The sequence below is a fragment of the Xiphophorus hellerii genome, chromosome 13 (assembly GCF_003331165.1).
Source record: "Xiphophorus hellerii strain 12219 chromosome 13, Xiphophorus_hellerii-4.1, whole genome shotgun sequence".
NCBI classification, from domain to species: Eukaryota; Metazoa; Chordata; class Actinopteri; order Cyprinodontiformes; family Poeciliidae; genus Xiphophorus; species Xiphophorus hellerii.
This window is the reverse complement of record NC_045684.1, coordinates 22,511,816-22,525,505: the sequence shown is the minus strand read 5'-3', so window position 1 is coordinate 22,525,505 and position 13,690 is coordinate 22,511,816. Positions and strand designations below refer to the sequence as shown.

At 40.8% G+C, this 13,690-nt stretch overlaps 2 protein-coding genes across 5 annotated transcripts in view; both read left to right on the top strand.

Annotated features, from left to right (window-relative positions):
• Nucleotides 1–8,114, top strand: part of fhod3a (formin homology 2 domain containing 3a) — a 90,709-nt gene extending 82,595 nt beyond the window's left edge. For 3 of the 4 annotated variants that reach the window (XM_032581393.1, XM_032581392.1, XM_032581396.1), the window contains 7 exons: nucleotides 1,368–1,529; nucleotides 1,697–1,887; nucleotides 2,697–2,901; nucleotides 3,062–3,085; nucleotides 3,284–3,491; nucleotides 4,522–4,686; nucleotides 6,848–8,114. In XM_032581393.1, coding sequence (XP_032437284.1) covers nucleotides 1,368–1,529; nucleotides 1,697–1,887; nucleotides 2,697–2,901; nucleotides 3,062–3,085; nucleotides 3,284–3,491; nucleotides 4,522–4,686; nucleotides 6,848–6,924 — 1,032 coding nt within the window. In that variant the 3' untranslated portion in view covers nucleotides 6,925–8,114. The remainder of the gene's footprint in view (nucleotides 1–1,367; nucleotides 1,530–1,696; nucleotides 1,888–2,696; nucleotides 2,902–3,061; nucleotides 3,086–3,283; nucleotides 3,492–4,521; nucleotides 4,687–6,847) is intronic. The other variant, XM_032581394.1, reaches the window with a different exon arrangement.
• An 83-nt stretch (nucleotides 8,115–8,197) lies between these two features.
• On the top strand, nucleotides 8,198–11,277 carry LOC116731576 (glutathione S-transferase A-like). The gene is made up of 6 exons (XM_032581407.1): nucleotides 8,198–8,438; nucleotides 10,140–10,205; nucleotides 10,297–10,402; nucleotides 10,496–10,614; nucleotides 10,707–10,792; nucleotides 10,867–11,277. The coding sequence occupies exons 1-6, from the start codon at nucleotides 8,271–8,273 to the stop codon at nucleotides 10,997–10,999; spliced, it is 678 nt and encodes a 225-aa protein (XP_032437298.1). The 5' UTR covers nucleotides 8,198–8,270; the 3' UTR covers nucleotides 11,000–11,277.
• The last annotated feature ends 2,413 nt before the right edge of the window (nucleotides 11,278–13,690 follow it).

Here is a 13,690-nt window from a genome sequence, read left to right as displayed (position 1 = left end):
CCGTCGACGAAATGTGTTTTTAAAGAACATGACACGACAAAAGATTATGATAGTAAACTTTCTGTCAGTTTATAAGGAGGAGGAAGTTGGAGGAATGTTTCCTTATTTAAATAGGTTGGAGATCTATCAAACTGGCACCCTGGTAGATAGAATTTGTAATGTCTGGTCTGTTTCCACCGTATGTTATCATTTCTCTAGGACTATTGTTCTCACAGCAGGCAAATGTGACCCAAATCTGATGTTTTGTTTTTGTTGTAGTTGTTCTTTGCCACATTGACCCCATATCGGACTTTTTCACGACAGTCTGAATGACTCCATTTGAATATTTTCACCCTAGAAAAATCCGATTTGTGCCACTGTCATATGTGGTACTAAATTGGATTTTCAATGCGTTTGCAGTCCTAACGGTCATGTTATCCAAATTTTATGTCGTTGACGTCACACAGGCACCAGAAGAAGCCAGCAGACTTTAGCGATGGCTGTAAATGATACTTCTGAAAGTACTGAAGTTATGAAGGAAGTTTGCGTCACTGAAGGACAACACATCACAATCGCACCACTCACCACACATCCAAACAGACAGTTGCAGTCAGGGTGCCACACAGGCCATTTTGTGCTTCCTTTTTTATCAGCTACCCTCGTGACGTCACGATCTTGTGACCTTCTGCCACTCAGTAACTTTAAAATCGACCCTAAGTCAGCAGCATCCCTTGTTTCCTCTGTGCGCTCCTGTGTGACGTCTATGCTCTTCTTTTGTGCGTTCAGGTTGCTTTGGGGTAATAAACTGTTCACACAGAAGTCTGATCGCATTAAACTACCATAGTACTATAAACAACCATGTAAAAAAAAAAAAAAAAAAATCGAGTTTCAGCAAAAAATCCAAATTAAACGTCAAGACCTGCTGTGTGAGCGTAGCCTAAAGAATAAAAACATGTGGCCAGACTACTTCAGCATCATTTGTTACGTCAGTTATTTGGCTCAGACACTGAGAAAAAGAGCAAGCCACTGATGCAAGTAATTAGCATGGGTAAACACGTAAATGGAAAGTTTAAGCATAATAGCTATCAATGTGATTTGTGCTTGGAGAAACTAAGACCTGTTTTGTACTGACAGAGGACCCAGAGTTATCCCGTTTAATCCCAAATTTTGTCCTGCAAAGTAAGTGCATGCATTTCAATCCTTTGACCTCTCTAACACATGATGTTTATGAATTATTACATTTTATGTTGGTTATGGTCACTGGTCATTAATGTATGCTTTAAATTTTACCCATGAGCTTTGAAAAAATAATAATGAAAATATCATTTCTTCCAGGATTTTTAGGTTTTTCAGGAAGTTATTTGATATTTTCCCACTAATGTTTTCAGGCCAAAGGCTTTGAGCTGACATACTTGGAAAAGGTCCCAGAAGTAAAGGACACAGTCCACAAGCAGTCGCTGCTGCACCACGCCTGCTCCGTCGTGGTGGAAAACTTCCCAGAGAGCACCGACCTCTACTCCGAGATCGGGGCCATCACACGTTCCGCAAAAGTACGCTTTAGAAAACTGACCGGCAAACTGTTTTACACCACAGGACTTACAGATTCTAGGAATTAAGCAAATAAGTCAAATAAACCAGTTGGTTCCCAAAGTTCAATCATGTCTTTCCTCGTTGGGCGTATAAATAAAGAATCTGCTCGTCCTCTGGCGTCCGTCAGGTGGATTTCGACCAGCTGCAGGAGAACTTGTGTCAGATGGAACGTCGCTGCAAGGCTTCGTGGGACCACCTCAAGGTGATCGCCAAGCACGAGATGAAGCCCCAGCTGAAGCAGAAGATGTCTGACTTCCTCAAAGATTGTGCTGAAAAAATCATCATCCTCAAGATCGTTCACCGCCGGCTAATCAACAGGTAGCCCCGCACGCCAGGTTTATACTGCAGGATTTACAATGATGGCTACCCACGAAGGTCTGGTCTGTTCAATAAAGTAAGCTGGATACAGATGCAGACCACACTTTTCAGATTTTTATGTAAAAAAAAAAAAAAAATTCTGAACAAATTTGTACTGTGATCGAATTTGTTTTTCTCTTTAAAGCAGAGCCGCTACTAAATGATTATTTAGTTATCGATTGATCTCTAATTTTTTTTGACGATTAATCGGCTAATTGGATAAAAATGGTACATCCTACAAATTTTTCATTTAACCACTTATGCCTGTTTTACACCTTATTAGAAATACATTGATATATGCAAATAGACAAATAATTAAATTTCTTTACAAATTAGAAAGTAAACATTTTATTTCCTAACGTACCATAGCATTTCTTTATTAAATCTGAACCGCGGGAAGCTAAAACTATGCCACTTAAATTTATGTATTTTTTGAATAGGGTGTAGGGTTCTTTTCAGGTTTTTGAGTCTGAACACTCCAGTTAACAAGTAACTGATTGCAAAAATAATTAACAGTTATTTCAATAATTGATTAATCACGACTAATCACAATTAGTCACTAGTTTAAATAGGACTTTTTCAGGCTAAATACTGCAGTTAAGGATTAATCGATAACCACTTTAGTTGATGATTACTACAACAATTGATTTATCACGATTAATCGCGATTAATTGCTCCAGCTCTGGTTCAAATAGGACACTCGTTGTATTTTTCTCCTCCTCGTGTTGTAAACTGTTGCCGGGGGTTCCCCGTCACTTTTCCCTGCTCAGGTTCCACTCCTTCCTGTTGTACCTCGGCCACCCAGCCTACAGCGTGAGGGAGATCAGCGTCAACCGCTTCAGCAAAATCCTCAGCGAGTTCGCTCTGGAGTACAGAACCACCAGGGACCGCGTGCTGCAGCAGAAGCAGAAACGAGCCGACCACCGGGAGCGCAACAAAACCCGGGGCAAGATGATCATGGACATGAACGCACCTGTGAGCGCCTCACACACACACACACACACACACACACGCCAACGCCGACATCCTCAAACACTCCCAGCTGTTTTATTTTTTCCTTTTGCTCCCTTTCGAGTTCTGATTTTCACTTTTCTCCCTGCTTCTCTCTGATTTTAAATCCTCCTTCCTCCTGTAGTCTGATGATGAAGAAGAGCGAGAGGTATTGAGACGTGCGCCAGCCCGTGTGCATGCTTGTGTGACATTGACACCCTAACCTTTTCCTGGATCAGTTTTTAAACTCTTTACCTAACATCTGAGTGAAATTGAACTGGTTTCTTTCATGATTTAACTTAGGAAAATACAGATTTCACAAGCAGCCAACTTCTGAACTCCGGTTCTGACCTTCTATTCATTGCAGTGCGGTCGCGACGGTTCAAGCTGTAGCAACAACGGCGCCCCTAGTGGGCAGGACAGCGACCAGCCCCAGGGTCTGGGTCACACTGAGGAGGCTGCAGAGCACGAGCACATGAAGGCTGTGCTGAGAACAAGCCTGACAGGGAGCGACAAAGAGGCCGTCGGAGTGCCGGGACTCAGGACGAGGACCAGATCTCGGCCGGGAAGAGGAGGTGAGGGAATGCTGGAGGTCCGATGTAGACACGTTGCAACGCCCAAAATCCCGCCCAGAAAAACTGCTCACCAATAACGACTACCACACGTTTTAGCTGTCAAGTTGTCAACATAATGCGCTAAATCATAACTATATGCCATAAATTGAGGAAAAGGGACTCAGTGTTTTGCTATTAATACTACAACAACTAGAAAACAAGGTCCAAGGGTGTCACTTTCACAGGTCAGAAAAAAAAAAAGGACAATAATAAAAAAAAGTAGCCAGGGAGAGGGAAGTAGGTCAGTTATGCTAGCTTGACTTTGATAACTTTAACATGTAGATGTGCTGCAGAATTCAGTATGTTTGGTTCCTTTAAAAAAAATAAATAAAAAGGTCGACCCACACTCTCTGTATCAGTAGAGCAGGTGTTTAAATTAGCTAATTAATCAACACCGGCGTTCAGCCGATCACTTATTAATAATCTCAAAATAAACATCAAGCCTCTGACAAAATAGCCCTGAAGGTTCTGCTCTCTGTGTGGGAAACGTTTGCGTGTTTTTGGGTCGTTGAATTCCGATGCACTTTGAATGTAATCTCCGCCCCATCTGATAGTGGGGATGTTGTCGGTTGCTATGGCAACGGGTCCGAACGTAGCGTCGAGTCGACGCAGAAAGTGAGGCAAAAGAAGAATACGAGTGGCTCTGAGTTATTCTCCCCCGGTTTTTCTGCGTCATTTTTGCTTGCTTTGTGCGAAGGCGGGAATTTTCCGCATGTGAACAATAACATTCAGCATGTCCACAAGATTAGACGGTCCTTCAGTGCACAGACATTTTGGGGCAATTTGTGTGTCACATGGAACCACAACAGTTTGAGATTTTACACAAGCCATACAATACACTATTTAAAAAAAAAAAAAAAGATTTCAGAAGGGCACTCTTTGTTCAGAGGAAAAAAGGCCACATGTTTTAGCACCACCTAGTGTCTATCTGTGCCCCGTCCCCTGCGCTCTTTTATGCACACAGTTAAGCTTCTGCCATCTGTGGGTGCAGGTCGCACCGCGCAGGCATGGACATCAGCTGTGGAGGACACGCAAGCCTGCGGAGACGACGCTGCAGACGAGATCATGGAGCGCATAGTGCGCTCGGCCACCCAGGGTCCGGGAACCAGAACGCAGCCCAGAGAGAGGAGGAGATCCAGAGCCAACCGCAAATCACGTACGACCCAAACTACAGCGCTTATTTCCTGTCTGGCTAAAAACCTTTGAGTGTAAATCAGACTGGAAAAGCAGAGACGCACCAATCAAAAGTTTTGTTGTCAATTTTGTAAAACTGTGACGTCCCGGTACCAATTTTAGTCAATTTTTCTATGCAAGCAATAATTAATATATTATTAACAGCTTACTTTATAATACAATATATTTAAATAAATGTAAAATTTGTATATTGTACGTTCAGAAATAAGTTAAAAGTAGAATTTCAAAGAAAAAGTTAAAATTCTAAAGAGGTCTTTGTTACAATTAAAACTCACCTAAAAGAAATTACAGCAAATGTTTTTTGGGTTTTAAAAAAAAACAACATATTTTCAAGTATTGCTGTACATCATATGATAGAATCGAAAATTACGTAACGGCTGTGTCCAATTTAATGTTTGTGAGAGGGGAAAAAAAACCCAGTGATTGTCATGTGAGGCGCAGGGATCAGACCAAAATGCATACAGGAAAGTGAAAGTCTTGCATTAATGCAGATGAACAGGCAACATGAAGGAGAACTACTGACAGATATGGTAATCAAGGAAATGGGATACATTTTTCTGTATGTGAGGAATTAGCAGAGAGAAACAGGAGATCAGTGAATCTTGACACAAGGGGGCAGACATGGCACGGGTAAAATAATTATAGCTCAGAGAAAATGACTAATGGAGATCTAGAAGGAAATAAGCAGAGAGAAAACAAGCTTAAAACCTACAGGAACAGAAATATGTAATGGGACAACGCCTAAATAATTCCTTAGATTTGCCAAAACCTAAGGAAATACATAATGAGATACAATATTAGCCTTACAACCGAATCTAAGGGATGATCTTCTACAACTTTCCTATTTGCTTGTCATAACCTTTTATGGCTTCATTTCAAATATCTTACTGATAGTAAATACTGTTAGCTTTAATGAAGGGGTCAAAGGCTACAGTTTTGACTTCTCCAGTAGCCAATTGCAGGTGGCAATGGCAAAGCAAAAAACAAGGGCTGTCTTTGAACTCAAATAGCTCACTATAGCATTCAGAATTTTTCAGACTTCTGTTGAATGTCATCCATCCCTTGTCACTTAGTGGGGTCAGGAGGGTTGCTGGTGCCTATCTCCAGGTTAGGTTCCGGGCGAGAGGCAGGGTTCACCCTGGACAGGTCGCCAGTCTGTCGCAGGGCAGCACAGAGACAGACAGGACAAACACCTAGGGAGAATTTAGAGAGACCAATTAACCTGACAGTCATGTTTTTGGACTGTGGGAGGAAGCCGGAGTGCCCGGAGAGAACCCACTCATGCACAGGGAGAACATGCCAACTCCATGCAGAGAGACCCCGGGCCGGGAATCAAACCCAGGACCTTCTTGCTGCAAGGCAACAACTCTACCAACTGCACCACTGTGCAGCCCCGAAGGTCTTCCAGTGTACATTAATACATATTAAGTTATATTTGGTGGTTGAACTATTAAAATAGGCAGCTGTAAGCACTTTGGAAGAGGTCTCAAGTATTTGCGTATTTTTGCTATTTGAAGGTGGCTGTGGTCCCAAACCCCTGCAAATAGGGATCCACTGCACTACACAAGACCAATAGAAAGTATCTTTTTAAAACAGAAATGTTGTGTTGCTGCCGACACAATCACGAGGAAGGATGTTGACTATTGTTTTACAATGAGATCAAGCCAGAAAAGGTTGAGTGAGTCCTCTTCGTTCAGTTACTTCATCTTGTTACTGAACCAAGAGTAACAATTGTGAACGTTGTAACAGCATCCACAATTTGCAACATCAGTTGTTAGCTAGCTAGATGCTAGCTAGCTAGTTGTTAGCTAGATGCTAGCTAACATCTTGCTGTTAGCTAGCATCTAACAGCTAACAGGTGTTGGCTATTAAATGCTAGCTACAACCTCTTAGCAGCTAACAGGCTGTGCTGCTGCTAGCATGACCTGTTAGCGCTTAACATAACGTGATTTACAGATTTAGAAAAAAAAAAATCTTTTTGAGTTTCCAACCAGAGCAAGTTGAAAGTCATTTGATTCTGGTCGCAATATGATTCTCCAACGCAATCCTACGTAAAAGTTATCGTATGGGATTCTCTGTATATGGCGTTGTGATATTTTTTTTCTCTCTTTGTCTTTTGGCAGTGAGGCGGACTCTTAAAAACGGCCTTACACCAGAAGAAGCTCTCGCTTTGGGGTTGACCGATTCTCCGGACACATAAACATGCTGGCCTCCCTTCACCTTGACCCCTGACCCCAACCTGCCCCGACTGCTGTGGAAACGCGCCAGCGTGAGACGCCCATGTCAGCCTTTAGAGTTTTAGCCCACCAGCAACAAGCCTCTTTGGGTTTTGCACCAGCTGCTACTAACGTGTTTTGAGTGAAGACGCTGCCAACCGGGACGGTGTGTTTGTTCTGGTTTCGCATTCTAAGCACAGAAGCGGAAAACGGAGGTGAAGAAAGACGTGTTCTCTCCAGGACTAGCTTGAAAATCTCTTTCAGTCACACGCAGGTACTATAAAGAATTCAACGTCTTGGATCTTTCCAAAGTTCTTTCAAAGAAATCCAAAGGGATCTTTTCTGATTCATTGAAGCTGTGAATTTTTTTTTTTTTTTTTTTTTGCTGTAAAGCAGTCGATAGGAATTTTAATTTGTTTTTCGTTTTAAACCAGAATCCAGGTGATCTCCCTAGAAAAAAGAAAAACAAAAACGAAGAAAGTATTGTACATATGAAATAGGAATATGAAAGGTTTTCAGGCTGATGAGTGCCTTTCTTTTTAAAAAGGGACAATGCAAGCGCCATCCAAGCTACGGTGGCTCAGAGGTGTCACATTTACAGTATTTATTTCGCAAATCTCTGACGTCTCGCACCTTAACTGACATGTATCCTCTCTTATGCTGAAACGAGCGACTGAAACGGAGGAGTGTTTTAATCTCAGAGGAAGGTCTTGTATTAAAAAGAAAAGCAAAAAAAACCGATGATGACAATGATGAAACTTGTAGCGGACACGCAGAGCACTCTGCATCAAATGTGTAAATGCCCTCATCAGGTAAAACATCCTGTAGTTCGACAGTGTGCGCGCTTAGTGAGGTGGTGTCATTTTTTTTGTTTTTTTTGTAGAAACTTGTATTATAGTCTGTGAGAAAGGTGGAGTTTCTGTGGATCGTAATTGTAAAGAAAACCCATGACAAAATGCGTCCGTCCCAGAAATCTTTGTCTTTTTTTTTTTTTTTTTTTAAATGTTGGAGTGAGGAAGTGTTGGAACTCTCCGTTTTGATTTCTGTGCTTGCATTGTACTCGGTCCGAACTTGAACAGAGGACGCGGTTCGGACACGGAGGAGCGCCGACAGACACTTGAACTTGAAATGCCGTGTTAAACACATTCTGCAATAAAAAGCAAGTGAATGTTCACCTCCTTTTTCTGTCCTCTTCTTTCACCTCTGAGTTAGACATTAACTAATGGGTGGGCCTTTGAACGCCCGACTTTTAGAGAAATTAGAGAGTGGGAGTTGCTCAGTCGCTCTTGACCACGTTTCCCAGACAGAGCAGTGAGGTTTGTGTCTGACTATGGCGAAGTCCATGTATCTGCTGTGGGGCTCCGGATCCTGTCCTTGCTGGCGCGTCATGATCACCCTGGAGGAGAAGAAACTACAGGGATACAAACAAAAACTGCTGTCTTTTGAGAAAGAGGAACATAAATCTAAAGAGGTTTTGGAAATCAACCCCAGAGGACAGGTAGGTGCACAGCTAAACACTGCTTGAAAGGTTTTTATTTCACGATTTAAGCTGGTGCTACGGAGAATTAAGTTTGAAGATGGACTGTTAAATTTCTGCTAGGACTGGGGCCCCGTCGGGGGCGGGGGGTCAAAGTCTACAGTCGTAACCTCTCCTCTGGTAGCTAACTGCAGGTACAATGACAAAGCAGAATACAAGATCATGACTTTGAACTTTTGTCTTATTCTAAAATAGAACTGATTGCAGCTTGTTGCGATTGTTCCAGTCCACAAATCGTGTATTTTCACCTGAACACTGTTGTGCTTTAGACTGTTCCTGCAGCAATGTGCCTTTTAATAATAATTTAGAATGGAGTTACAAATGGAAATTTGTGATGTGTTTCTGTTCATTTTTTTGATTGTGACCGACTGCTAATGAGAAGCCAAACTCTCCAGAAACAAATCAGTACGACCAATAGCAATCCTTTTGCTTAAAATAAAATTAAAACGTCCATTTTGACAATCCAGTCATTGTCATCTTTCACAAGTAGGATCAGCTACAAAAGCTCCTTCGGTAAAGAAGTACATGAATGGAAAGTTGAGTTGAAGTGAGGATTACAACTGTGCTCAGTTGATGCAGTGCTAATGCTATTTTTTTTTGTTGGCTTCTTTTCATTTCTTAGATTTTTTCATAAAGGAAACAAATGTTTATTTTAATCTTTTTTATAGCAGCTATAACGTACCGAGGTGAAACTCACAAAAACGTTTGCAAACCACTGATCCTGACGGGAAACATCACAGGTCGGTTAACTCCTTCACAGTCAGTTTTATAAACCAGTATTTTCTCCCCACGTAAGAAGCAGAGGAAGTGAAAACGTCCCACTGAAACCTGTGAAACTTCGACTGTCCTTTTAGCACAACTTAAAAACTAGAAGGTGTTGAAACAGCCATGGTGGTCTCACAGGCAATGCTAAGCCTTTCCTGTTTTTCCCATTGTTGTCAACCCGTCACCTGAGACAGGCTGTTGTTAAAAGTTGAGATGTGGCGGAAACCGCTCAGCAGGAAGCAGTAAGGCAGGAACTGCTACAAATAATGGCTCCATATGTAATCTTGCAATTAAGTGACAGTGTCACTTAATTGACACTGTCACAATTATGAATGAAACAATCTGAAATAACAATTAGAGGTTTTTACAAAGTCTTTAAGAAAGAAATATTCCTACTTATCTGCCTGGTATATTTTAAATTTTGAAAACTGACAAATGAACCATAAGGCCCTTTTAATACAAAGGTTTCACCTCAAATTCCAATATGGCTGACATGTTTAACATAGAGATATCTCCTGTATTATAACGCGTATTTTCATTTGTCTGTAAGTAAATCTTCAACAAACATTAACAGATATACAATTTCTACAACTTAACATGTTGCTTTAGTGTTTGAATGCATATGATGTGGAGACATGCATTGCTGTTAGCTTGTTATTGGTATTTAACCAGTTCAGTTAACTGGGTCATGGTTCAATTGGGTTCGATATAGTTCTGCTCTGAGCACTGTCGAACAGTCCTAGTCCCACCGGAGACACTTGTATCATTTTACATCCCAAGTCCTTTAGCACAGCGCTTAGCAAAGTGGTTATAAATGCCTGCGTTTAATCAAGTAGCAGTGCCACACGATGAACTTTCCCAGCTGATATTATTGTGTTGTCAACATCTTCCTACCAGCTTCCTACCTTCAAACATGGAGACGACATAATCAATGAGTCTACTGGAGCGTGTCTATACCTGGAGGTAAAGCATAGTTCATAGTGAATATCATCAATGTATTGTTTGAAAGTAAAGTTCCCAGGATTATGTTTGTTTTTGTCTCCTGCGGTAAAAGAATCAGTTCAAGTCTCAGGGAAACAAGCTAATCCCTGACAACCCCGCAGAGCAAGCTCTGATGTACCAACGTATGATGGAGGGTCTCACTCTATATGAGAAACTAAGTTAGTTCCATTCATACATGTGTACATCTGCTACCATACTAGCTTGAAAAATACTAAGGACAGAAATAATACCATCAACACTGGTTGTTTCAGACTTGGTTGCCTTCTACGACTTCTACTCCCCTGAAGGAGAGCGCCATGACTCTGCTCTGAAGAGAAACAAGGACAATCTGGTCACTGAGCTTCAACTCTGGGAGAGCTACCTGGAGAACGTAGGTTTGAGCGCCGCACACACAAAGACACGTGGAGAAAGTCACACGTTATGCTGACGACAGTGCTGTTTTCGTTTTTTCTGTGTATCAAGGTGGCTGCAGGCCGCTACCTAGCAGGAGGATTCTCTTTGGCCGACGTTGTCGTCTTTCCAAGCCTTGCTTATGCCTTCCGTTATGGGTATGTAATTAAGTTCGATGTTTGCTGAAAGATCGTTCTCATCAACATCAAGACTTGGTCTTGGTCTTTTTTAGGCTGTCTGCGGGACGTTACCCCAAACTGGCCAAATACTACAGTCTTCTCAAGGACAGACCCAGCATCAAAGCTACTTGGCCCCCAAAATGGTTCCAAATCGAACAAAGATCTGAAAGCCTGAAGGACATCTGAACAATGAAAACACTGTCTTCATCTTTTCTTAATGTACTTCTCTTTTTGAAATTACAAACTTAATGTAGCATGATTACTATACCTTGTTCATACAGGTCGAACGTCACATGTTTTCTCTACTGGTGGATAATGTATCAGGTCAGATGTGTCGTGTGGGTTTTACTTATAAACCTGAACTCAGATCATCAAAAAAATTAGACTACCGGTAATCACAGTTCATTTACTAATAACTAAATGGATGTTATGCTTTGTCACTCAATAAAGTCAATTCAAAACTGCTTGTTTTGTCAGCTTGGTTTATTATTATCTGGTATTAAAATATGTTTGATGATCTGAGAAGCTTAAGTGTGACATATAAGTCAAAAACGTAAGAAACCTGTAACCTGTGGAAAGTCGCTACAGGTACTTTTGGTGGCGTGAATTGAGTTTTGGTTAAGGTGAGGGTTAAGAATAGACTAGCAATAGTAAAGTAATGTCAGGTTTAGGCATAAACATATTTACTAAAATGAGTGGAAGTTAATAGAGACTCTATTTTACTGTAGAAAATACACGTGTATAACAGAATTCACATTTTAAGGCTGCCTTTAGAATCAGTGATTAGCTGATCTCACAAATATGTTACAACCAAAACAATATTACAATGGATGCCACGTGTTTAGCTGCCCTTTGCATCTTACATTAGCCTTTAGCATGTGTGGAGAGTTATCCGTTTTCCTTGCTACGTTCTTGATATATGAGGTTGAAGAAGAGTCGGCGAGTTGAATTCATGAATTCCATTTATTAATACAAAAATACAGCTGGTCCACTTCTCATGCTACCAGTGTTGTACTCGACACCGGTCTTAGTCTCAAGACCATTTGTCTCTGAGAACAGTTCTTAAAGATGCAGTGTTTTCAGCAAAGTTGAGCTGAAACTGGAATCAATTTCAGGTCTTGTCTCATTTAATTAGCTCTACTTCCTTAAGAAAATGAAAATGTATGTTCTTTTGTGAGGTAATTTATATTTTACGGCTCCAGTGATACCAGAATTAATAATAAATAATAAAGACTTTGTGGTATTCTGATTTAGTAACATAATTAGATTGTTGTGTTACCACCCCCACGCCACTAGAGGCAGTAGCAGGGCCGAAAAGATGCGACTAAAGGAGCAGATTTAGAAGTACACCGAAAGCTACAGAGTTTGTTAAAAACTGAGCTGCGCTGAAGTAAATAAAAGAGAGAAGTTCAAATACATAATGAGAGTGAAAATCCTTCCTGAAGGTGAAGATATATCACAGATTTCAAAAGAAAATAAAAACAGGCTGCAGCCTCATTGAGAGCCCTTCTTTGTTCTTGTAATGCTCTGCGTACACTGCAGTAGCTATCATAAGTTTATTTAATTATATACATTGATATTTATAAATTAGCAAATAAATAAAACATAAGAACGAAAGAGCATGCGCATTGCTCTTTGACTGTTTTTGTTCAAAGTGGCAGCTGTAATGTCTGCCATGACGGCAAACATTACAGCATTGTGCTTAGGGGCGCAACTACATTTTTTTGAGGTGGATGCAAACACATCATCGGCGTCCCCCCGACCCCCACCCGTCTCATACAGCTTTCCTCCCTTAGTCATGTACTTACAAAATGCAGTAGTCATATTATGGAATTTTTTGATGTTACATATTATATCAGGTGATCATTTCAATCATAAGCAAATAAGAAGTTTAATAAAGTACAAATATATAACAGTAGTGGCACTCAGTGCTCAACATTGTCTGTAGCGGAAATATGAAATCTTACAGCCTGAACTCCATGTCAGAGTTTTAACATTTATGACATTTAAACTGTTACATTCCGTGACTTTGCACTTGCCCATTTGTCAAGTATAGCATCAAATGAAATAGACCGTGCCACACTGTTTTCAATAGAGACCACTGCTAACTGGGACAAGCGGCCATTGCTCATATTTGAACGAAGGTATGTTTTGATGAGCTTAAAAAAACCAGTGAGTCTGATGGATGTGGGTCAGCTTGGTGAGAGTACGAGCCTGAACACTGAGAAACATCAGAGAGAACACACAGAACAGAACAGAACAGAAGTAAACCCAAAAGAATCCAGGAAATGGCTGCCCTGTGTGAATGTTGCCTAGCAACAGGTTTAAGGCGATTCATATTGGTTATAAACACCAGATAGCAAAAAATAACCAAATAAACAACCAAACAAAAAAACTAAAACCTGATATTTTTCTTGTTTGTTTAAAATCATATAATCGTATGGGAAACGAAGAACCTGCAGCAGGGCGTTTCCTAGCTAAAAGAGATAGAACAAAAACACAGAATTAATTATTCTCAACACATGCTTGTTACTAGCATGAGTAACATTTCCAAACGACTCCTGAAATTTGTAGATTCCAACAAAAGTGGACACTTTAACGCCATAAAAGAGCAGGTTTGGCATTCTCGCATCCAGCCTTCCTGTTATCTGCTAAATCTCAACTCTCTGTAAATTCCTACATAGAAATACTTTGCTGTCTAGAAGCTTGATACACCTTTTGTGGCTTGTCCAACTTCATTTTAAACATCTTACTGATGGATAGTATCACTGACATTGATGGAGTGAGGGGTAGGGTTGACGTTTACAGTTTTAACCTTTCCTCCATAAGATAATTGTAGGTCCAGTGACAAAGCAAAATATAAGGGTTGACTTTGGA

Coding starts and splice junctions, on each gene's coding strand:
- LOC116731576 (XM_032581407.1), top strand. CDS start 8,271: ATGGCGAAGTCCATGTATCTGCTGTGGGGCTCCGGATCCTGTCCTTGC. Junction 10,403..10,495: donor CACTCTATATGAGAAACTAA/GTTAGTTCCATT, acceptor TGGTTGTTTCAG/ACTTGGTTGCCTTCTACGAC. Junction 10,615..10,706: donor GGGAGAGCTACCTGGAGAAC/GTAGGTTTGAGC, acceptor CTGTGTATCAAG/GTGGCTGCAGGCCGCTACCT.